Source organism: Aquarana catesbeiana, linkage group LG03 (genome assembly GCF_042186555.1).
Source record: "Aquarana catesbeiana isolate 2022-GZ linkage group LG03, ASM4218655v1, whole genome shotgun sequence".
Classification (NCBI taxonomy): domain Eukaryota; kingdom Metazoa; phylum Chordata; class Amphibia; order Anura; family Ranidae; genus Aquarana; species Aquarana catesbeiana.
The window spans coordinates 318,004,287-318,031,195 of record NC_133326.1 but is presented as its reverse complement, the minus strand read 5'-3'; the positions used below and the strand labels follow the sequence as shown (position 1 = coordinate 318,031,195).

General features: G+C 39.8%; 1 protein-coding gene across 2 annotated transcripts in view; it reads right to left on the bottom strand.

The window, feature by feature from the left end:
- Positions 1-8,888: 8,888 nt before the first annotated feature.
- The window catches only part of LOC141132216 (sodium-coupled monocarboxylate transporter 1-like), a 114,131-nt gene continuing 96,110 nt past the window's right edge, over positions 8,889-26,909 (bottom strand). The window contains exon 15 of one of the 2 annotated variants that reach the window (XM_073620378.1): positions 8,889-9,020. In XM_073620378.1, coding sequence (XP_073476479.1) covers positions 8,919-9,020 — 102 coding nt within the window. In that variant the 3' untranslated portion in view covers positions 8,889-8,918. The remainder of the gene's footprint in view (positions 9,021-26,909) is intronic. The other variant, XM_073620379.1, reaches the window with a different exon arrangement.

The window sequence follows — 26,909 nt, the reverse complement described above, 5'->3', positions numbered from 1 at the left end:
ATCATGTTCTGAAGGCCACCAAGGAGAGGCAGACGCTCACAGGCCACTAAAAGAGGGCAAGCAGCCTCTGTGTCTACAGTCAACAGTGCTGGTCGTGGACATGGTGCATCCTCTGCAGGTGCCCGTGGGGCACGCTTTTCCTTTTTTTCTGCTGTTGGCCGTGTTATTGAGCCAGAACATACAGAACAGTTAGTGAAGTGGATAACAAGCCGTCCTCATCTTCCTCATCCTCTGTCACCCAGGCTCAGAGTAGTTTGCCCTCCAACGCAGCTGCCAAAGCTGCCTATTCCACCGGCTCCATATCCACAGTCACTCCTTCCATAGCCCCACCATCATGCATGGAGGAGTCCCCAGAATAATTCAACCACAGTGTTGGGTACATGCTGCTGGAGGATGCACAGTGATTTGAAGGCTCCGATGTTGGTTCCCAGGTTGAGGAAGGGAATAACGTGAGCCTAGAGAGAGAGTGTGACCAAGAAGGACAAGAAACTGGCAGTCATGTTCCCCCAGCTGCAGCATACTGCCAAGTTTGCTCCAGTGATGAGGGGGGTGATGAGGTCACTGACTGTACTTGGGTGCCTGAGAGAAGAGAGGAGGAGGAGGAGAAGGAGGCACAACTCCAATGAGGCAGGATGTACTCTAGGGGGCAGCTTAAGGGCAGCCACCCTATTGCATCAGACCGCAGAGCTCCGCAGGTGCAGGGTGCTGCTGATTCCCCGCTGACTTCCAAAAGTTCCTTGGTGTGGGCCTTTTTCGACACGTGTGCAGGAGATCGCACCGTTGCTGTTTGCAACCTATGTCTGAAGCGGATCAAGCATGGCCAGAACAGCAGCCCCTTGGGCACCACATGCTTGACCAAACATATGACGACCTACCATGCAGTCCGTTGGCAACAGCACTTGAAAGACTCACATCAAAGAAAAAGGCAGACTACTCCTTGCTCCTCATCTAGGATCTCCAACCCTACTATACCTCCAGACCTCTCAAAAACCTGCACTGAGAGGAATGAAGGTATAGAAATAAGTGTCCCAAGTACTTGCAGCCAATCTGCTAGCAGTACACCACCATCTGATTTTAGCAGACAAATTTCCCTACCACAGTTGCTGAACCGTAAAAAGAAATTCAGTCCCAGCCATCCACATTCTCAGCGTCTAAATGCTAGCGTGGCCAAATTGCTAGCACTGCAACTGCTGCCTTTTCAGCTGGTAGACTCTGCCCCCTTTCGTGAATTTGTGGAATGTGCTGTACCTCAGTGGCAGGTTCCAAAACGCCATTTCTTGTCACGGAAGGCCATTCCGGCTCTCTACTGGCATGTGGAAAGCAATGTTTTGGACTCATTGGACAGGGCAGTCAGCAGTAAGGTGCATATTACCACTAACTCATGGTCCAGGAGGCATGGGCAGGGATGTTACCTTTCCTTCACGGCACACTGGGTAACTCTGCTGGCAGCTGGGAAGGATGCAGGACAGGGTTCAGTGTTGTTGGAGCTTGATCTGCCACCATGCCTCCAAAATGCTAGTGGTGATTCTGCCACAGCTTTCACCTCCACCCCCTCCTCTTCTTCTTCCTCTATGGCCTCTTCTGCAGATTTGTCCTCTGAACCAGCGGTGCTCAGTAAGCGTTCAAGGGGCTATGCAAGCAGTCAGGCTAAAAGATGTCATGCGGTGCTTCAGTTGGTCTGCCTAGACGACAGGAGCCACACTGGGGCAGAGATTCTGTCAGCTCTGCAGGGGCAGGCTCAGAGGTGGTTGACGCCATGCCAGCTTCAGCCAGGAATGGCTGTATGCGACAATGGCACCAACCTTCTCTCTGCCCTCCGACAGAGACACTTGTCCCATGTTCCATGTTTGGCACACGTCCTGAATTTGGTGGTACAGCGGTTCTTGAGCAGGTACCCAGGCTTACAGGATCTCCTGAGGCAGGCCAGAAAAGTCTGTGGTCATTTCCGCCGGTCATACAATGCAAGTGCCAGCTGGCTGACATTCAAAGGGAATGCAACCTGCCCACCAACCGCCTCATTTGTGACATTCCCACCAGGTGGAACTCAACGTTGACAATACTGCAACAGCTGGCTGCACACACAGCAGAGGGCCATCAATGAGTACCTGTGCGAGTATGGTACCAGGACAGAGTCAGGTGAGCTTGGCTTCTTTTCCCCATGCCAGTGGCTACTGATCAAGGATGCATGCACTGTCCTGTCACCATCTGAGGAGGCCACAAGGATGGTGAGCAGCAACAATGTATGCATCAGTGACACTGTCCCTCTAGTCTTTCTGTTGGAGCACACGCTTCGTGGAATCATGGACAGGGCACTTGGGGTAGAACAGCGGGAGGAAGAGGAGGACTTCCTTACCTCTCAAGGCCCTCTTTAGCCAGATAGAATTCCTGCGGGCCCGCCAAACACACAGGAAGAAGAGGAGGAGGATTGTGTCAGCATGGATGTCTTCAAGGGATGATTTTCAGTCCCTAGAAACCCAAGGAGTTGTACGTGGCTGGGAGGAGGTAGTTACAGATCATGTGATCCTTAGTGACCCAGAGGACTCAGAATCGAATGCCTCTGCAAACTTACGCTGCATGGCCTCCCTGATTCTGCAAAGCTTGCGAAAGGACCCTAGGATTTGTGGTATCAAGGAGAGGGATAATTACTGACTGGCAACCCTTCTTGATCCACGTTACAAGGGTAAGATTGCAGAACTCATCCTGCCTTCACAGAGGGAGCAGATGATGAAACATCTTCAGGAGGCCTTGAAGAAAGTTTTGTGCAACGCATTTCCAGACCCTGGAAGGTTACAATTTCCTGGTGCTGGACAATGTGTTGCTGAGGCTTCGTTCAGTCAGAGGAAGATCGGTGGAGAAGGTAGCTGGCTGACTGATGCCTTTAAACAATTTTTCAGTCCTCAGCGCCAAAGTCTGATTGGCTCAAGCAACCATCACCAGTGTCTGCATTACATGGTGCAGGAATATCTAGGGGCAAGAGCAGCCTTGGAGACCTTTCCAACAGAGCATCCACTGGGTTACTGGGTCTTGAGGATGGACCGCTGACCAGAGCTTGCTCAATATACAATTAAGCTACTGGCCTGTCCTGCATCCATCGTGCTTTCTGAACGCACATTCAGTGCAGCTGGAGGGTTTGAAATGGATCAAAGAGTGTGCCTGTCCACAGACATCGTTGATAGGCTCACATAAAAATGAATCAGTCTTGGATCAGCAGCTATCAAGCACCTGATGCTGATGTAACTGATTGAATTTGCTATGGATGTGGGATCCCTTGAAGACTGCCGATGCTGACTATCCTATTCCTCCTAAATCTTGCTGATGCTAGCTTCCAACTATATTTTTAGTTTAGGGCATCACCACCACCACCACCCAAGGCCCAATTTTTCTGCCCCTGTTTAACAGGGGCATGTAATTACAATTCTTGATCTAATATTTCACAGCAGGGCCCGCTCCTGCACCCAACAAGGGTATCTGTAAGGGGTTACAGTGTTTTGTCACCACCACCACCCAAAGCCCAATTTTTCTGCCCCTCTGTAACAGGGGCATGTAATTACAATTCTTGATATAATATTTCATAGCAGGGCCCATTCCTGTGCCCACCAAGAGTAACTGTGAGTGCTTACAGTGTTCTGGTATCACCACCACCACCAAAGGCCCAATTTTTCTGCCCCTGTTTAACAGGGGCATGTAATTACAATTTTTGATCTAATATTTCACAGCAGGGCCCTTTCCTGCGCCCAACAAGAGTATCTGTGAGGGGTTACATTGTTGTGGTACCACCAACACCTAAGGCCCAATTTACTGCAGAGTATATAGGGCAGGCCGTATAGTATATATACTGCTGTTCAGAGTAGATTGTGCCTGGGAGCCCTATAAAGGGTTGCCCTATGCAATGCTGGCAGCACTCATACATCTATTTCCCAAAGACAACCTCTGGATATGACGCTGAGCACGTGCACTCAACTTCTTTGGTTGACCATGGTGAGGCCTGTTCTGAGTGGAACCTGTCCTGTTAAACCGCTGTATGGTCTTGGCCACCATGCTTCAGCTCAGTTTCAGGGTCTTGGCAATCTTCGTATAGCCTAGGCCATCTTTACGTAGAGCAACAATTCTTTTTTTCAGATTCTCAGAGTTCTTTGCCATGAGGTGCCATGTTGAACTTTCAGTAAACAATACGAGAGAGTGAGAGCGATAACACCAAATTTAACGCACCTGCTCCCCCAATCATAGCTGAGACCTTGTAACACTAATGAGTTACATGACACCGGCGGAGGAAAAATGGCTAATTGGGCCCAATTAATGGACATTAATGGCTGTGTGTTGAGTTATTTTGAGGGGACAGCAAATGTACACTGTTATACAAGCTGTACACTCACTACTTCACATTGTAGCAAAGTGTAATTTCTTCAGTATGTTGTCACAAGAAAAGATATAATAAAATATTTCCAAAAATGTGAGGGGTGTACTCACTTTTGTGAGATACTGTATACTAAACATTATGTGTGACCCTTTGGTGATGTCAGTGGCTGCATTTTAGGCCCACTTTAGCCCATAAGTTGACAACCCCTGATCTAAGACAATGGCTTTTTATATCTGCTACTATAGTTGGGAGTTTATAGCTGTTATATAACTCTTTAATTGATAATAAATAATAGAGAACTTTATAATCGCAATCAGCTTATTTCAAAAGAATTCTGTACAATCTTTCCCCACCTGTGAAGTCTGTCCATCTCTGCTTTTGTAAATACCTGGATGTTTGATGCACATCTAACAGTGGATTTGAAATTGGGATAAGCAGGAGCTCTGAATTGGTTCTATAAATACAAATGTTTGTGAAAAAATCCTAAATCTCATGACTGTCTTTAGTGAAGGATTACAAAGATGAGGTTGAACAAAATGGTATTAATAATATCTCCTTGTTTACTTCTCTACAGATGTCTTGTTTTTACCATGCCACATTCAAAGACATACAGTATGCAACAGTATTAGATTGCTGGATAATTGTGGCATTATCTCTTACTTTTAAAATTTAGAAAATTAGCTCATAGGGTCTGTTTAGCTATATACCTGACCACAGGCTTTTATAAGTGTCCTGCAGTACTCTCTTGAGACTGCTGTGAGCTGAAAAGACTCTCAGCCATGTTGACATACAGTATCTCACAAAAGTGAGTACACCTCCCACATTTTTGTAAATATTTTATTATATCTTTTCATGTGACAACACTGGAGAAATTACACTTTGCTACAATGTAAAGTAGTGAGTGTACAACTTGTATAACAGTGTACATTTTGCAGTCCCTCAAAATAACTCAACACACAGCCATTAATGTCTAATCCGCTGGCAACAAAAGTGAGTACAGTCCTAAGTGAAAATGTCTAAATTGGGCCAAATTAGTCATTTTCCCTCCCCTAGTGTTATAAGGTCTCAGGTGTGAATGGGGAGCAGGCGTGGTAAATTTGGTGTTATCGCTCTCACTCTCACATACTGGTCACTGGAAGTTCAACATGGCACCTCATGGCAAAGAACTCTCTGAAAAAGAATTGTTGCTCTACATAAAGATGGCCTAAACTATAAGAAGATTGCCAAGACACTGAAGCTGAGCTGCAGCACGGTAGCCAAGACCATACAGCGGTTTAACAGGACAGGTTCCACTCAGAACAGGCCTCGCCATGGTCGACCAAAGAAGTTAAGTGCACGTGCTCAGCATCATATCCAGAGGTTGTCTTTGGGAAATAGACGTATGAGTGCTGCCAGCATTGCTGCAGAGGTTGAAGGGGTGGGGGGTCAGCCTATCAGTGCTCAGACCATATCCCGCACACTGCATCAAATTGGTCTGCATGGCTGTCGTCCCAGAAGGAAGCCTCTTCTTAAGATGATGCACGAGAAAGCCCGCAAACAGTTTGCTGAAGACAAGCAGACTAAGGACATGGATTACTGGAACCATGTCCAGTGGTCTGATGAGACCAAGATAAACTTATTTGGTTCAGATGGTGTCAAGCGTGTGTGGTGGCAACCAGTTGAGGAGTACAAAGACAAGTGTGTCTTGCCTACAGTCAAGCATGGTGGTGGGAGTGTCATGGTCTGGGGCTGCATGAGTGCTGCTGGCACTAGGGAGCTATAGTTCATTGAGGGAACCATGAATGCCAACATGTACAGTGACATGATGAAGCAGAGCATGATCCCCTCCCTTTGGAGACTGGGCCGCAATGCAGTATTCCAACATGATAACGACCCCAAACACACCTCCGAGATGGCCACTGACTTGCTAAAGAAGCTGAGGGTAAAGGTGATGGACTGGCCAAGCAGACCTAAACCGTATTGAGCATCTGTGGGGGATTCTCAAATGGAAGGTATAAGAGCACAAGGTCTCTAACATCCACCAGCTCCATGATGTCATCATGAAGGAGTGGAAGAGGACTCCAGTGGCAACCTGTGAAGCTCTGGTGAACTCCATGCCCAAGAGGGTTAAGGCAGTGCTGGAAAATAATGGTGGCCAGACAAAATATTGACACTTTTGGCCCAATTTGGACATTTTCACTTAGGGGTGTACTCACTTTTGTTGCCAGCGGTTTAGAAATTAATGGTTGTGTGTTGAGTTATTTTGAGGGGACAGCAAATGTACACTGTTATACAAGCTGTACGCTTACTACTTTACATTGTAACAAAGTGTAATTTCTTCAGTGTTGTCACATGAAAAGATATAATAAAATATTTACAAAAATGTGAGGGGTGTAATCACTTTTGTGAGATACTGTACTTCCAGCAGTCTTTCTACTTAGGGAGAGACTTACTAAAACTAGTGCACACAGAATCTGATGCAGCTGTGCATAAAAACCAATCAGCTTCTAACATCAGCTTGTTCAATTAAGATTAGACAATAAGCTCAGGTTCACACTGAAATTTTTAAATCTTGCGAGTTCAGCTGAACTCACAAGATTTCAAACCGGCAATGCAGTCCGACTTCAGGGGTGATTTGACAGACATCTGTGCGGGTTCATGCACAGATGTCTATTCAAATCACCCTCGAAATCGACAAAAGTATTACAGGAACTACTTTTGGGAATTGGTGCAGCGACTCAAAAGTTGGTGTCGCACCGATTCGGACGGTGCCATTGCCAGTAATAGCCAACGATTTGACATATCAAATCACATGCCAAATCGGCCCAGTGTGAACGTGGGCTTAAACCTGGAAGCTGATTAGTTACTATGCACAGCTGCACTAGATTTTGAGAGCACCAGTTTTAGTAAATCTCCCCCTTAGGGTATTATTTGTGTACAAAACATGAGAAGCAACCACAGCATTTACAGGTGACAAAGCAAGTGAAGAGTTTTAAAAACAGGAAAAGTTAAATGTTTAGCGAGAAGATAAAATAAAGGAACAGTAAAACATAATAATAATATCATGGATCTAACAAAGAATATGGCTACCATTTGCTTTTAGAATAGTTAAGGTTATCCTCTTGTTGCATGCTTTTAGTGCAGGTTGTACTGTACACTACACTTGCAGAGCCCCCTGAAACAGAGCAAGGTCAGTATGAAACAGAATAGGGTCCAATTGGTGTTGGCGATTAGTTTAGGAGTTACGTTAGGTTAGCCTCCACATTAAGAGTTTAGTGTAAGGGTTAAATGTCTGGTGGGAGGTTACATGGCAAGGACTCACTTTTACATTTTAGGACAAGGGGTAGTTACAGGTTATGTATATATGGCGGCATTATTATCCAGGAGTACGGCGATATCAAGAAGGGACAGTGGCCCTGTAAAATGATCTCTTATGTCTTGGTCATTATACAACAATTGGACATTAGTAATCTTAATAGAAAGCTGCCCATACTATTACAGATCTCCCACAAATAACAATTGGCAATAGATATTATGAAAAGAAGGCTTATTTCAGCTGTCTACATTTGCCAGAAATTACAAATAGTCAACATCATCATAGGGAATTAAAGGTTATTGTATTTGCTTCAGTTTCATTGTTACAGTATTTTGGAAGTGGTAATATTTTTTGATCAAATCATATTTGTACAAAACGTTATGTTCATTTCTAATCTCACCCTATTCCTCCTCTACCATGATGACAACATCAATCAGCATAATTTCACCCTAAAAGACCTTTTATGCTGCAGCATTGTCAAAACGTACTAGAGATACCTCCATCTGAAACACTCTGGTTCCGCAAAATTTCTAATTTTTTACAGATATTATGGACTGATCCATATCAGTTCTCATACCTTACCATACCTCATGTCTTATAAAAAGAGGACTTGGGTCGGGGGGGGGATATCTATAATATATGGGCTATTACTCAACACTCCACGTAAAATCAATACAACAGCAATGTAGTTAGTATTCATTGCAGTGTGAATGTATACAAATCATATTATTTCCTATAAAGTCAATTAAGTATAGCTTGATTCCACTTGGTTCGCTCAAATGCTGGAGAAAGCACCTGTTGTCTTCTGGCTGTTTTTTACCTACTGGTACTTGACACTTTTGACAATAACTTCAAGATGAAGATCTATCTAGAAAACGCTTCTACATCCAGTTTTTGATATTCTGTCCTTTTATTCCACAGAAGAAAATTCAACTATACCTTGATTCTATTTTCCATAACTGCTGTCTACATATTTAGATATGGAGCGTCTGGACACACCAGTATTTCTGTTCCTTTTCTTTGTCTGATCCTCTTGGCCATTAGGACATTTTGCATGGGCAATTCCATTTTTTTTTAAATACAAAAAAGTTGCCTATAATTTCAGGAAGGACATGGTTTTTATATACTCACCCTCCCCACCTCAGCTGACATGCTGAAGAATAGATAGTGTTGACAAATAATATGGCAACCTAATAAATATTACAGTGAAATGAAGACATAATTGTTACAACCGCCTTTAAAATAAATGTAATTTATTATTTGTATTCATTTAATTTGTGATAGACTTAAATTATCTGCTGTATAGGCTGGATTGTCATGTCCTTGTCCATTGTGTGATTTCCATTCTAAAATTTCAATGTTATCCTGCTGAAAAAAAATGGAACCATTAGATATGAAAGGAATAGTTCTTGTGTTTTAAAATTTTCAGCAGTCAATTTCATTATACCTCTCCCACCCTGCTCCATAGCTAAAACACAAATGTCTACTAAACGGTTATAAGCTATACTGACTCCTGTCAATATTGTTCTCCCCTTTTTAGCCAAATTTATTGAATGTGTGTGGTGCAAACTCTAATATAAATAATATAAGAACCAACATAAACCAAGATTAAATAGAAGTTAAAATGCACTCACAGGACATTTTAATAATTGCAAAAAAAATCCCATTATAGAAAAAATCAGCTGTTTCACATTGCAACTACCCCGATAAAAGTAACAGTTCTGTCCTTAAATTACTAGTTGGTAAACACAAATTGTTTCCTTAGGACCATTTATGCATGTGTAGGAAAGTTTTAGGCTTCTCAAGTGCCAGAGGGCAGTTAGATCATGCCTATTTGCCTGACAACCATTGTCAACAGCAGCTCTAAACAATCTTCAATGATGGAATAAAGGAATCCAAATTCTTAATAGATGTGTACAGCACCTCAACAGAGGTGGTCATATGGAATCTTTGGGGTAAAAGAATAGAATTCTCTGACTTCTCTGATAAGAACAAATGAACACACTTGGGGTTCATTCAGTTTCGATAGAGTAGGGAAAGACTTGAAACCCTTATCAACTTTTTTGGTGTATAAACAAAGCACCATGCCGTTGTGCTGAGTCCACAGAAATCAAATGTATTTGCACAAAAGTTTAGATAAAAATAATGTAAACAGCCAATGCCTTTCAGGGTCCAAACTTCGCCTGTTTCATCAGAGTATGTGGTTGATGCAAAATGTACACAAATCTAATATATATTTATATTTGTGTTATGTTGATGTGCATTTTATTGCAATTTAAGCTCTGATAAAGGAAGTAATGCTAAGACCCTGAAAAGAGTTTGTCATTTACATAATTTTGTTTGACCCTTTATGGAAAAAAATGTGTTATCAGTGGACCTGGACACGGTTTGGAACTTCATTCATACAATTTCTTTCTTCAGTCTCAGACCAAAGTGGCCTTGGAACCTCTCTGACTTGAAGGAGCTGCCAGCCAAGTGTTTAGGTACTACACCACAATGCCATCCCCAAATCATGAGGGGGTATTAGCACTACCTATCTATTTCTACAATTTTTATTGTTGTCTAATGCCCCGTACACACGATAGGATTTTCAGACGAAAAATGTTCTATGGGAGCTTGTTGACGGAAATTCCGACCATGTGTAGGCTCCATCGGTCATTTTCCATCGGAATTTCCGTCACACAAAATTTGAGAGCTGGTTCTCAAATTTTCCGACAACAAAATCCGTTGTCGGAAATTCCGATCGTGTGTACACAATTCCGATGCACAAAGTTCCACACATGCTCGGAATCAAGGAGAAGAGCCGCACTGGCTATTGAACTTCATTTTTCTCGGCTCGTCATACATGTTGTACGTCATCGCGTTCTTGACGATCAGAATTTCTGGCAAGATTTGTGTGACCGTGTGTATGGAAGACAAGTTTGAGCCAACATCTGTCAGAAAAAAAACATGGATTTTGTTGTCGGAAAATCCTATCATGTATACAGGGCATTAGTCCCACTGAGACAGAAAGAGATGGCAAATAGGGATGGGCGAATGGTTTGGCCTGAGCATAAGTTCGGGCTGAACTTTTTCTGTTTGGACATTCGATGAACAGCCGAACAAACAGGTCGTTCGACCGTTTGTTCGCCCCCCCGAACTGACACAATGCATTGCGGCGCTGAACAGTGCATTGCAAGCCCTGATTGGCTGAAACAGTGAAAACTTCAGCCAATCAGGTCACATAGCACTGTCAGAGTCATGACTGGACACTGTCATCATGACTTTATCCAATCATGGCTCATTCTGGCCCCACAGTATAAAAGTATTCTTTCAATTGCAGCCATTTTCAGTGTGATTTTGGCATGAGAGATAGAACAGGGCTCTGTTCAGTGCTATTAGTTAGTTAGTGTGCTATACTGTGCTATTTTGCTTCACTTGTCAGTGTAGAATATTAGTTTAGTGTCAGTCTAGAGATAGTGTGAGTGTAGTGAGGAGAACCATCATTCAGCTTTGCATAGTGTTCAGCTAGAGTAGGGACAGCTCAGTTTCAGTGTAGTGTAGTGAGACTGTGTCAGTAATCTTTATATTAGTTTATAGCTAGTGTAGGCACAGTTCAGATAGCATCAGTGTAGTGATGGTTAAACGCCGTCTATTTGATTGGGTAACTGCCAGTTTAACGCCATTTACTTCTGTGTGCGTTACTGCCAGTTTAACGCCATATAGTTCTGTGTGTGTCACTGCCAGTTTAACGCCATATCGTTTTGTGCGTTACTGCCAGTTTGATGGCATTCACTTCTGTGTGTGTTACTGCCAGTTTAACGCCATATAGTTCTGTGTGCGTTACTGCCACTTTAATGCCATATAGTTTTGTGCGTTACTGCTAGTTTAACACTGTTTACTTCTGTGTGCGTTACTGCTAGTTTAACGCCATATAGTATTGTGTGCATTACTCCCAGTTTAACGCCATATAGTTTTGTGTGCGTTACTGCCAGTTTAACACCATATCTTTTTGTGTGCGTTACTGCCAGTTTAACGCCATATAGTTCTGTGTGCGTTACTGACAGTTTAACGCCATATAGTGTTGTGCGTTACTGCCATTTTATCACCATTTACTTTTGTGTGTGTTACTGCCAGTTTAACGCCATATAGTTTTGTGTGTGTTACTGCCAGTTTAATGCCATATAGTTCTGTGTGCGTTACTGCCAGTTTAACTCCATATAGTTCTGTGTGTCACTGTATGTTTGGCGCATTATATTGCAGTATGTTATAGTGTATCCGCGGAGTGTGTCTGTGTAGGGTGGGTACTCAAAATAAAGTGCACCAAACACCTCTTTACATTGATTAAAGTGCATCTACATACAGATTTCAACTTCTTCTTTACATTTGCTTATTAACACTGCCCCCTCCCTCCCAATAATGTCTGGGAGGACAACAAGGAGAGGCAGACGTTCCCTTGGCACTGTAAGGGGGCCAGCAACAAATGTGTCCACAGGCAAAGGTGGACATCGTGGTCAGTCCTCAGGCAGGGCATCATTTCCTCTGTTCAGTGAGTTTGCCCGTGCTTTCCAGCCACAGCATGCAAAGGAGGTGGTCGACCGGCTTACTAAACCTTCCTCATCCTCCTCATCCTCTGTCTCGCAAGCAGAGACAAGTGTGCAGTCCCCTGCAGTTGCCAGAGTGGATAAACATGCCTCCTTGCCCACATCTATTACTGCCATAACCCCAAAATCAGCCATTGAGGATTCGGTGTTAGTTCTGAGGTTGAGGATGACAGGAACATGAGCCTAGAGAGAGGGAGGAACACTGGTAGACAAATTGGCATTCGTGTTCCCCAAGCCGCAGCGTATTACCAAGTTGTCTCAGTGGTAATGATGAAGATGGAGGTGATGGAGATGATGATAATGATGATGAGGTCACTAATGTGACTTGGTGCCAGATAGACCAGAGGAGGAAACTGAAGGTGAGGAGGCACAACCCTAAAGGAGGCCGACATCAAGAAAGAGTAGAGAGCAGCCACCCTATTCCATCACATTCCGCAGCTGTTATCTCCCGGCCCACTCAGCTGTCTGGGCCTTTTTCATCACATCTGCAGCAGATCGCACTGTTGCTATCTGCAAACTGTGTCTCAGGCACATCAAACGTGGCAAAAACACCAACCATTTGGATACCACATGCTTAACAAGGCATTTAACATCCAACCACTCAGCCCGTTGGCAAGAGCACCTAAAAGCCACACAAAAGGGCCACAAATCTGTCCCTCCTCCTCCTTACCCACTTCAGTCTGCCTCTGCTATACCGAGTCATTACCTCTCAGCAGCTTCCACTGACAGGGATGATGGTATAGCACAGGGTGTCCCAGGTCCTAGCAGCACATCTGCCAGTAACACACCACCAGCTGTAGACTGTAGCCGGCAAATGTCTCTGCCCCATCTGCTGCAGCGGAAAAAAAATACAGTCCCTATCACCCACATGCCCAGCGTCTGCAAGCTTGTCAAAGCTGTTGGCTCTCCAACTTTTGCATTTCAGCCTGGTGGATTCTGCCCCTTTCCGTGAATTCGCACAATGTGCTGTACCACAATAGCAGGTTCCCAGTTGTTACTACTTATTACGTAAGGCCGTTCCATCTCTCTACCATCACTTGGAAGTGAATGTTCTGGCATCATCGGGCAAGGCAGTCAGCCATAAAATCCACCTTACTGCTGACACGTGGTCCAGCAAGCATGGACAGGGTCGATACATTTAGTTCACAGCACAATGTGTAACGCTGCTTGCAACTCGAAAGGATGCAGGACAGGGCTTGGTGCTGCAGCTTGTTGTGCCCCCATGTCTCCATACAGCTGGTGGTGATGAGGCCAGACCTGTGAGCTCTACCCCCTCTTCCTCATCCTCCGCCACCTCCATGCCCTCCTCTGCAGAATTGTCCTATGAACATCAGGTACCCCCTAAGCGTTCAAAGGGTTATTCCCAGAGTCAGGCTAAAAGGTGCCATGCAGTGCTTCAGCTGGTGTGTTTAGGGAACAGGAACCACACCGGAGCAGAGATTCTTGCAGCTCTGCAGGGACAGGCCCAGAGGTGGTTCACACGACTCCAGCTGGAGCCAGGAATGGTGGTGTGCAATAATGGCTCAAACCTCCTGTCCACCCTTAGACAGGGAAAGTTGACACATGTGCCATGCCATGACCTAAATTTGGTGGTGCAGCGTTTCCTAAATATGTACCCAGGGTTGCAAGATGTGCTAAAGCTGGCCAGAAGAGTCTGTAGCCATTTCAGGCGGTCATACAAAGCCAGTGCTCGGTTTACCAGTACTAATGTGCAAGGAAAAATGGTGGCTTTCCTCATATGCACAGTCACATGAAATATTATACTGCAAAAAGAAAGGAGGAGTTTTGGCTTGAAATGTCATATCAAGGATATCCATATGTGCAAATTGAATGTTCGGTATTTATCGGTGCATAACACGCACAGGCGTATAACACGCACCCAATTTTAGGAGGGAAGTTTAAGGAAGAAAATGTACATTTTAAATAAAGAAGTCCACGTGGTAAAAATGTTCTAATAGGGGAATGGCGCTGTTCACAGAAAATATATATAAAAAAGTGAAATCTCAAAATAGAAATGTGTGCACCAGAGTGCAACAACAAAATTAGTGAAAGATCCTGTAAACGTGCTGGAACCTTTTACAGTGTATGTGTCATATGGGATGTTGGGTGTACAAGTCACCAAAACATTTATAAAAAGTGAAAATAAAAATAAAAATAAAAAAACTGGTATGAGTGAAACTAAAACATAACACATTAATTATATCCACATTTAAAAATCCCACTAACGTGCAAAGTGACACCAGAGGATGGCAACTAAAAATCCTCTGATGTTGACTGGAAAAATCAAAAAGTATCGATAAAAAATATATATAATAAATAAATGTGCAACAATCAAAAAATGTATAAATATGATGAATTAGTTTGTGAATGTGTACAATCAAAAAAAACGTCTGATAATTTTATGTGCACCAATAAAAATTGTCCAATAAAAATTGTCCTATGAGTGTGAAAAAGTCCCTGTGTACAAATGGTATGTGTATCCAAGTGATCCCCGACAGGTCTTCAGTAACTGATGTTATCTGTCTTTTGTTAGGCCCCCACTTGTGCCCTCACTCACCGGAACGCCCAACCCTGCAGGGGTAATGGGCATATGTGTGTAGATCCAGTAGCCAGAATCCTGAATGACCGATATCCCTCTCTCAGGGTCCGTGATCTCCTTCCCACTTAAATCGCTATAATCCTTTTAATGGTATCCACTGGAAAGTGTCCATGTATGTAGAGAAAAGAAGAGCCTCATAGCGTAAATCCGAAAAAATTAATTAATTTATTAAATAAATAAGTTAAAAATGGAAGCTGACAATGCTCCACCGGCTGGCTAGAAGCCAATGACCGCAATAGTAGCATGGTAGCGGCGTGCGTTCCACAGCCTGTCTACCAAAAACCGGAAGCTAGACACAGAGTCAGACGCTGAAGCAACGTGTGCGTACCATGTGACCACGACTTACGCGTTTTGTCATCAAGACGTCATCTGAGGCGCGGCCATCTTGGTACGCTATACGTCCTATTATACTACAAGGAGGCGCCGCGATATCCAATCGGAAGAAGCTGTTGTGACGTACACACCCACCCAGCGGGGAGTTAGTGGATGGACACTGTCAAAAAGGGGAAAGCAAAAGCAAAAATGACACTTGACACCCCCTAATGGAGAATAGTAAAAAGTCATGACAGGGCGCCTCCGTATAATATTAGAACAGCAAAGGAATAAAATAAAAGCCTCAAAGGGCTAAGACATGTGGGCAAAAACTTTTTCACATGTAAATATATGCACAGAGGGAGGAAAAAATTAAAAAACACTTAAAAATATATGGTGAAAATGAAAAAGAAAATATAAAAAATTAAAATCATCCATATCTTTAGTAAGTATAAAAACAGAAAACAAAAAACAAATAGCAAAAAACAAAAACCCCTGGGACTAACAACCCACAATGTATGTGTATGTGTGTCCTAATCTGTGCACCCACATACAGTAGTACAAATAAAACACTATAATCATATCTAAAAACCCCCATGCTCATATCCACAGAAATGGGAGGGAAACTACATCCAGACCATATTGTAAAAAGGAGGTATGGGGATGTCTGATATCAAACCATAAAAGTAAGATGTATAGAATCTGTATGTGAAAAAATGGGGACCAACATAAACATTGGTGTATTAATGCTCGGAAAAAAATAAACGTAAAAAACAATATGTAGAAAACAATATGTAGAATATGTAGAAGAAGGTTACATATGGTAAAAAATCTGTATGTGAAAAAATGGGGACCACCATAAATATTGGTGTATTAATGCTCGGAAAAAACTATACGTGAAAAACAATATGTAAAAGGAGGTTTCATGTGGTATAAGATAGTTGTATCTGCAATAATGTGTCCCATACATATCTGTATAACTCTAGGTAGAAGCATGCTGGTGCCCCCGCAACATATGCCAGATGGTAAAGGCGGAGGGGGGGCGCACACATTTCATATGGTGTAAGAGAGTTTTATCTGCTATAATGTGTCCCATATATATCTGTATAACTCTATACATGCCAGATGGTAAAGAAGGGGGGGGGGGGCACACACATTTCAAACAATATTTCTTATATGTGTATCCAAAACATGATATATATTATTAAAAAACGTATGGTGGTATTGCGTAAAAGGAAAATGTTAAAAATTGGATAAAAAGCAGTTCAAATCAATATCCACGTTAAGTCCTCTAGGAACCAGGCTATCTAATCGGTATATCCATCTGGTTTCGTTTTGGGATATCAATTTCTTCCTACTACCCCCCCTCCAGTGATCCTTAATGGTATCAATACCATAAAAAACCAAACCGGATGGGTCTCTGTGGTGGTATTCGTCAAAGTATCTGGAGAGGTTATGCTTAGGAAACCCCTTCTTAATATTATTAATGTGCTCTCTAATACGTACACATAGGGGTCTCGTGGTCCTACCCACATATTGCAGTCGGCAAGGACATTCGATGACGTAAGTCACATGGGTAGTGTTGCAAGTAATTAATTCTCTGATATCGTATTCCTTGCCTCTTCTAGAATAAAATGAGGACCTCTTATTCGGTTGTTTCTTAGTAACCCGGCAGATATACCCATCTCCAGCTGTCACCACCCCAAGTGGAAAGAAAACATCCCGAAAGGACAGCTGTTGAGATTAAGGAGGAATTGTCGGAATATCGAGGACTATCAAAACCAAGCTGATATGTTGATAAATAAGTTTGCGGATAAAGGTTACCACATTGAGACTTTACTGAAACTAAAAAAGGAGATACAAAACATGGACCGAGATTCTCTACTAACAACTAGACATGTGCAGGATGAAAAAATTCGTTTAGTTTAGTTTCGTTTCGATTCGTTATTTAACCTAATTCGTTTAGTTAAATTCGTTGCATTCATTACATTCGTTTTCGGAATTCGTTTCGTTTCGTATTCGAATTCGAAAAAATTCGACCGCATTCGAAAAAATTCGACCGCATTCGAAAAAATTCGACCGTATTCGAAAAAAACTATCAAATTCGAAAAAATTCTAACACATTCGAAAAAAACTCTCAAATTCGAAAAAATTCCACCACATTCGAAAAAAAATATCAAATTCGAAAAAATTCCACCACATTCGAAAAAAAATATCAAATTCGAAAAAATTCTACCACATTCGAAAAAAACTGTCAAATTCGAAAAAATTCTACCACATTCGGAAAAAACTATCAAATTCGAAAAAATTCCACCACATTCGAAAAAAACTATCAAATTCGAAAAAATTCTACCACATTCGAAAAAAACTGTCAAATTCGAAAAATTTCTACCACATTCGAAAAAAACTATCAAATTCGAAAAAATTCTTACTACATTTGAAAAAACTATCAAATTCGAAAAAATTCTACCACATTCGAAAAAAACTGTCAAATTCGAAAAAATTCTTACTACATTTGAAAAAACTATCAAATTCGAAAAAATTCTACCACATTCGAAAAAAACTGTCAAATTCGAAAAATTTCTACCACATTCGAAAAAAACTATCAAATTCGAAAAAAACAATAACTGAATTTGAAAAAGTAAACTATATATAACCATTTTGCGAAATTTGAAATTCGTATAGAATGAAATCGAATTCCAATAGAAAAGATTAGGATAGAATAGAAAGTATAAAAGAATAGCATAGAAAAACAATAGATCAGAATAGAAAAAAATATATAATTTATTGTATTCTAAGCTTTTCTATTTGAATTCAAATTCATTCTGTACCAAATTCCAATTTTGGAAGATGGTTAAATATATATATTATATTTTTTTTCTATTCTGTTCCATTGTTTTTCTATGCTATTCTTTTCTATTCTATTCTAAACTTTTCTATTCGAATTTGAATTAATTCTATGCGAAATTCGAATTTCGGAAGATGGCTTCTAAAATTAGAATTTCGTATAGAATGAATTCGAATTTGAATAGAAAAGATTAGAATAGAAATAGAATAGACTAGAAAAACAATAGAACAGAAGAGAATAAAATATAATATATATATTTTTTTCTATGCTATTCTTTTTTATTCTATTCTAAACATTTCTATTCGAATTTGAATTCATTCTATACGAAATTCGAATTTCGGAAGATGGCTTCTGAAATTCGAATTTCGTATAGAATGAATTTGAATTTGAATAGAAAAGAATAGACTAGAAAAACAATAGAACAGAACAGAATAAAATATAATATATATATATTATATCTTATTCTATTCTGTTCTATTGTTTTTCTAGTCTATTCTTTCTACTCTATTTTAATCTTTTCTATTCAAATTAATTTTATACGAAATTCGAATTTTGGAAGATGGTTTTATATATATATATATATATATATATATATATATATATATATATATATATATATATATATATATATATATATATATATATATAAAAATTTTTCTATTCTGTTCTATTGTTTTTCTATTATTTTCTATTATATTCTGATCTTTTCTATTTGAATTCAAATTCATTCTATACAAAATTCGAATTTCAGAAAATAGTTATATAGAAATAGAATGAAATCAAATTCTAATAGAAAAGAATAGAATAGAAAAACAAGAGAACAGAATAGAAAGAAATATTTTATATATATATAAAAATAAATAAAACCATCTTCCGAAATTGGAATTTGGTACAGAATGAATTCGAATAGAAAAGATTAGAATAGAATATTTTATATTTTTTTCTATTCTGTTCTATTGTTTTTCTATGCTATTCTTTTATATTATTTTCTGTTCTATTCTAATCTTTTCTATTTGAATTCATTCTGTACCAAATTCCAATTTCGGAAGATGTGTGTGTATATGTGTATATATATATATATATATATATATATATATTTTTTTTTTTTTTTTCTATTCTGTTCTATTGTTTTTCTGTTCTAGTCTTTTCTATTAGAATTCGATTTCATTCTATTTCATTCTGTTTCTGTATAACCATTTTCGGAAATTCAAATTTCGTATAGAATGATTTTGCATTCAAATAGAAAAGATTAGAATAAAATAGAAAAGAATAGAAAAGAATAGAAAAACAATAGACCAGCATAGAAAAAAAATAAAAATAAAAAAAATATATATAAATATGTATACCGTATTTATCGGCATATAACACGCACTTTTTTCCCCTTAAAATCAGGGGAAAATCATGGGTGCGTGTTATACGCCGATCCCTTGCGATCCTGAGCTGACAGATCTTCAAAATCGCCGACCGCGATTTGAAAATGGCGCCGAAATACACAGAGCCGGTCCTCGGCTCTTCTCGGCCACTTTCGGCTTCACTCGAGTGCCGCCTGAACCTAGCCGAGTGTACTCGGCTAGGATCAGATAGCTCCGCTCACAGTCACGCCCATCCCGGGCGGGACTACAAGTGGAGCCGAAAGTGAACGAGAGCCGCCGAGAAGAGCCGAGGACCGGCTCTGTGTATTTTGGCGCCGGCGGCACCATTTTCAAATCGCGGTCGGCGATTTTGAAGCTCAGGATCGCAGGGGATCACAGGATTTTCAAACTGCGAGCTGCAAGGCTGCACTGGGGCAAGGCTGCACTGGGGCAAGGCTGCCCTGGGATAAGGCTGCAATGGACACTGGGAAGGCTGCACTGACAAGGCTGCACTGACATGGCTGCACTGGGGCAAGGCTGCACTGAGAAGGCTGCAATGATTGGCATTTAAATGTAAGTTTTTTTCCCTTAAACTTCCCTCCTAAAAGTTTTTTTTTCCTTAAAATTCCCTCCTAAACTTGGGGTGCGTGTTATACGCCGATAAATACGGTCATTTTTTTGTATTATTCTCTTCTATTGTTTTTTTATGCTTTTCTTTTCTATTATTTTATATTCTATAATAGTCTTTTCAATTCAAATTCATTCTATACGAAATTCGAATTTCGGAACATGGCTTCTGAAGTTTGAATTTCTTATAGAATGAATTCGAATTAGAACAGAAAATAATAGAAAAAAATAGACTAGAAAAACAATAGAACAGAATAGAAGAAAATATAATATACATATATATATTATATATTATATTTTCTTCTATTCTGTTTCATTGTTTTTCTATGCTATTCTTTTCTATTCTATTCTAAACTTTTCTATTCGAATTTGAATTCATTCTATACGAAATTCGAATTTCGGAAGAGGGCTTCTGAAAGTGGAATTTCGTATAGAATGAATTCGAATTTGAATAGAAAAGATTAGAATAGAAAATAATAGACTAGACAAACAATAGAACAGAATAAAATATAATATATATAATTTTTTGTATTCTGTTCTATTGTTTTTCTAGTCTTTTCTCTTCTACTCTGTTCTAATCTTTTCTATTCAAATTCGAATTCATTTTATAACAAAATTAAAATTTTGGAAGATGGTTTTATATATATATATATATATATATATATATATATATATTATACATATATATATATTATACATATACACACACATATATTATATATATATATATATATATATATATATATATATATAAAACCATCTTCCGAAATTTGAATTTCTTATAATATGAATTCGAATTTGAATAGAAAAGATTAGAATAGAGTAGAAGAGAAAAGACTAGAAAAACAATAGAACAGAATAGAATAAATTATATATATTATATTTTATTCTGTTCTGTTCTATTGTTTGTCTAGTCTATTATTTTCTATTCTAATCTTTTCTATTCAAATTCGAATTCATTCTATACGAAATTCCACTTTCAGAAGCCATCTTCCGAAATTCGAATTTCGTATAGAATGAATTTAAATTCGAATAGAAAAGTTTAGAATAGAATAGAAAAGAATAGCATAGAAAAACAATGAAACAGAATAGAAGATTATATATATATATATATATATATATATATATATATATATATATAAAACATCTTCCAAAATTCGAATTTCATATAGACCGAAATCAAATTTGAATGTAAAAGATTAGAATAGAATAGAAAATAATAGAAAAGAATAGACTAGAAAAACAATAGAACAGAATAGAAGAAAATATAATATATATATTTTCTTCTATTCTGTTCTATTGTTTTTATAGTCTATACTTTTCTATTATTTTCTGTTCTAATCATTTCTATTCAAATTCATTCTATACGAAATTCAAACTTCAGAAGCCAATCCATGTTCCGAAATTCGAATTTCGTATAGAATAAATTTGAATTTGAATTGAAAATACTATTATAGAATATAAAATAATAGAAAAGAAAAGCATAAAAAAACATATATATATATATATATACATATTCTATTGCTTTATTATTTTATATTCTACCTTATTGTTTTTTTTAGAAAAACGTTTTCTATTTTTTTTTAATTTGATTATGTTTTCGAATTCGATTCGAATATGTTTTCGAATTCGATTCGAATATGTTTTCGAATTCGATTCGAATATGTTTTCGAATTCGATTCGAATATGTTTTCGAATTCGATTCGAATTCGTTCGTTTTTTTTTCGGATTCGTTTAAATTCTTTACTTTTGTCATTCGGAAATTCGGATGCATCCGAATTTCCGAATAATGAAAAATTCGTCCGAATTTCGATTCGGAACGAAACGAAATGCACATGCCTACTAACAACTAAGATCAACAATACCAATAAGAACTCTCCAGGGGATATAGCTTTTATCACTGGTTTCAATAATCAATACCGGAATGTAGAGCATATAGTGAGGAAATATTGGCCCATTTTAAAATCTGATAGAACTTTGGGTAAAATTCTTACCAAAAAACCTCGCTTTATTTATAGGAGGGCACCAACCCTGAGAAACCATCTAGTCCATAATGTGATTGACCCCCCGAAAAATATTAAATTGTTCTCTGATATGAAGGGTTTTTATAGATGCCGTAAATGTTTGGCCTGCCGGGTTACCAAGAAACAACCGAATAAGAGATCCTCATTTTATTCTAGAAGAGGCAAGGAATACGATATCAGAGAATTAATTACTTGCAACACTACCCATGTGACTTACGTCATTGAATGTCCTTGCCGACTGCAATATGTGGGTAGGACCATGAGACCCCTATGTGTACGTATTAGAGAGCACATTAATAATATTAAGAAGGGGTTTCCTAAGCATAACCTCTCCAGACACTTTGACGAATACCACCACAGAGACCCATCCGGTTTGGTTTTTTATGGTATTGATACCATTAAGGATCACTGGAGGGGGGTAGTAGGAAGAAATTGATATCTCAAAACGAAACCAGATGGCTATACCGATTAGATAGCCTGGTTCCTAGAGGACTTAACGTGGATATTGATTTGAACTGCTTTTTATCCAATTTTTAACATTTTCCTTTTACGCAATACCACCATACATTTTTTTAATAATATATATTATGTTTTGGATACACATAATATATAAGAAATATTGTTTGAAATGTGTGTGCCCCCGCCCCCCCTTCTTTACCATCTGGCATGTATAGAATTATACAGATATATATGGGACACATTATCGCAGATAAAACTCTCTTACACCATATGAAATGTGTGCGCCCCCCCCCGCCTTTACCATCTGGCATATGTTGCGGGGGCACCAGCATGCTTCTACCTAGAGTTATACAGATATGTATGGGACACATTATTGCAGATACAACTATCTTATACCACATGAAACCTCCTTTTACATATTGTTTTTCACGTATAGTTTTTTCCGAGCATTAATACACCAATATTTATGGTGGTCCTCATTTTTTCACATACAGATTTTTTACCATATGTAACCTTCTTCTACATATTCTACATATTGTTTTCTACATATTGTTTTTTACGTTTATTTTTTTCCGAGCATTAATACACCAATGTTTATGTTGGTCCCCATTTTTTCACATACAGATTCTATACATCTTTCTTTTATGGTTTGATATCAGACATCCCCATACCTCCTTTTTACAATATGGTCTGGATGTAGTTTCCCTCCCATTTCTGTGGATATGAGCATGGGGGTTTTTAGATATGATTATAGTGTTTTATTTGTACTACTGTATGTGGGTGCACAGATTAGGACACACATACACATACATTGTGGGTTGTTAGTCCCAGGGGTTTTTGTTTTTTGCTTTTTGTTTTTTGTTTTCTGTTTTTACACTTACTAAAGATACGGATGATTTTAATTTTTTATATTTTCTTTTTCATTTTCACCATATATTTTTAAGTGTTTTTTAATTTTTTCCTCCCTCTGTGCATATATTTACATGTGAAAAAGTTTTTGCCCACATGTCTTCGCCCTTTGAGGCTTTTATTTTATTCCTTTGCTGTTCTAATATTATACGGAGGCGCCCTGTCATGACTTTTTACTATTCTCCATTAGGGGGTGTCAAGTGTCATTTTTGCTTTTGCTTTCCCCTTTTTGACAGCGTCCATCCACTAACTCCCCGCTGGGTGGGTGTGTACGTCACAACAGCTTCTTCCGATTGGATATCGCGGCGCCTCCTTGTAGTATAATAGGACGTATGGTGTACCAAGATGGCCACGCCTCAGATGACAAATTGATGACGAAACGCGTAAGACCTGCTCACGTGGTACGCACACATCACTTCAGCGTCTGACTCTGTGTCTAGCTTCCGGTTTTTGGTAGACAGGCTGTGGAACGCACGCCGCTACCATGCTACTATTGCGGTCATTGGCTTCTAGCCAGCCGGTGGAGCATTGTCAGCTCCCATTTTTAACTTATTTATTTAATAAATTAATTAATTTTTTCGGATTTACGCTATGAGGCTCTTCTTTTCTCTACATACATGGACACTTTCCAGTGGATACCATTAAAAGGATTATAGCGATTTAAGTGGGAAGGAGATCACGGACCCTGAGAGAGGGATATCGGTCGTTCAGGATTCCGGCTACTGGATCTACACACATATGCCCATTACCCCTGCAGGGTTGGGCGTTCCGGTGAGTGAGGGCACAAGTGGGGGCCTAACAAAAGACAGATAACATCAGTTACTGAAGACCTGTCGGGGATCACTTGGATACACATACCATTTGTACACAGGGACTTTTTCACACTCATAGGACAATTTTTATTGGACAATTTTTATTGGTGCACATAAAATTATCAGACGGTTTTTTTGATTGTACACATTCACAAACTAATTTATCATATTTATACATTTTTTGATTGTTGCACATTTATTTATTATATATATTGTTTATCGATATTTTTTGATTTTTCCAGTCAACATCAGAGGATTTTTAGTTGCCATCCTCTGGTGTCACTTTGCACGTTAGTGGGATTTTTAATTGTGGATATAATTAATGTGTTATGTTTTAGTTTCACTCATACCAGTTTTTTATTTTTATTTTCACTTTTTATAAATATTTTGGTGACTTGTACACCCAACATCCCATATGACACATACACTGTAAAAGGTTACAGCACGTTTACAGGATCTTTCACTAAGTTTGTTGTTGCAATCTGGTGCACACATTTCTATTTTGAGATTTCACTTTTTTATATATATTTTCTGTGAACAGCGCCATTCCCCTATTAGAACATTTTTACCTTTCCCATCATTGCAGCCTCGCCAGTGTTGGATTATCCCTGCTGTCTCTCCGAGGGAAGAGGAGGAGCGAGCGCCGCTGAATTACACAGAGCCGCGATCTCCTTTGTACCCGGCGCTCCATCACTCACAGCCACACCTCCTGGCCCTGCTCATATGATTGACAGAACAGTGGCCCAATGCGGGGCCAGGAGAAGTGGCTGTGAGTGACGGAGCGCGGGTTACACAGGAGATGGTGGCTCTATGTAATTCGCTCCTCTTCCCTCAGAGACAGCAGGGATAATCCAACACTGGCGAGGCTGCAATGATGGGAAAGGTGAAGCTGCAGATGGGCACTGAACAGGCTGCATTGTTGGTTAATTTATAGGCTGCAGTTGGGCACTGAACAGGCTGCATTGTATAACAAGCACCCATGATTTTGCCCTGATTTTAAGGGGAAAAAAGTGCGTGTTATATGCCGATAAATACGGTAATTATCCTTTTGTTGTTCTGCAGAAGTTAATCCTTTGGGACCCTATGTGTGTAAGCCTAACAGCAAACAGGCAAATGGATTATGCATTACAGGTGCATTAGATGTGACACTGTATACCACTTTATCTTTTCACTTTGTGAATAACCTCTAACATTTCTGTCAAATTAAAGCATTTTATTCTTAAATGAAACACAATCACCCTGCATTTCAAGAGGTGCTGTCATCTGTGTTAGTGAAATGTGGCAGAAGTGTTCATGAAATAGGATAGAATGCTTTCGTTTCTGAACAATATACTGTAATTTATAAATCCAGATATAAGCAGGTGTATGACAGAGTAGTATTTGTTAAAAATGTAATATCCTTAAGGCTGAATTCATACCACTTCCACTGCATCTATTGAGTTGACATGTTTTGTTTAACGCACTGTGCTGCCCTAATATACATTTTTTTCACAGCACAAGCCAAAATATTTGATTTCTCTCTACCTATGGGGAGAGGGGGCGTGTTTCTTTCCTCCAATCAGCTGACTTGGCTGTATGCCCAGGCTTCACTGCAGTGCTAACCAGGAAAAGAAAATCTCCTAACATGATGTGCACTTTCTAAACAGTATATAAAGATGAAGACAGCAGATATACATGTATAACTTATGTAGGAAGATTTGTTTAATCTCTGTGTATCATCTGAGGCTGTTCACTTCACTGTGTATATGTGAGGGTTTACATCCACTTTAATACATACTGTAGTTAGGGTTGCCACCTCATGCCTTTAAACCTGAACACATATTAACCACTTCAATACCAGGCACTTAGACACCTTCCCGCCCAGACCAATTTTCAGCTTTCAGCGCTGTCGCAATTTGAATGACAATTGCGCGGTCATGCTACACTGTACCCAAACAAATTTTTTATCATTTTGTTCCCACAAATAGAGCTTTCTTTTGGTGGTATTTGATCACCTCTGCGGTTTTTATTTTTTGCGCAACAAATAAAAAAAGACCGAAAACTTTGAAAAAAAACACGTTTTTCTTTGTTTCTGTTAAAACTTTTAGTAAATAAATACGTTTTCTTCTTCAATGACGGGCACTGATATGGCTGCACTGACGGGCACTGATACGGCGGCACTGATGGGCACAGATGAGGTGGCACCGATGAGGTGGCACTGATGAGGTGGCACTGACGGGCACTGATAGGCGGCACTGATGGGCACTGATAGGTGGCACTGATGGGCACTGATAGGTGGCACTGGTATGCGGCACTGATGAGCACTCATAGGTGGCACGGATGGGCACTTATAGGTGGCACTGATGGGCACTCATAGGTGGCATTGATGGGCACTCGTAGGTGGCATTGATGGTTACTTATGGGTGGCACTGATAGTTGGCACAGATGGGCACGGATGGGCACTGATAGATGGGCACTGATGGGCACGGATGGGCACTGACAGGTGGCATGAATGGACACTGATGGGTGGCACTGATGGCATTGCTTATTTGCAGTGATGCCCCTAAGGGTGGCATTGCTGGGCATCACTGCAACATAATTGTGCCAATCAGTGCCCATTTGTGGGCACTGATTGGCACAGATTTGGCACACTGGGCACATGTGGATGGCCATGGGGTACATACCTGGCCATCCACATGTTGCCCCTTCCCTGGTGGTCCTAGTGGCGATCCCTGGTGGTCCAGTGTGGTGAT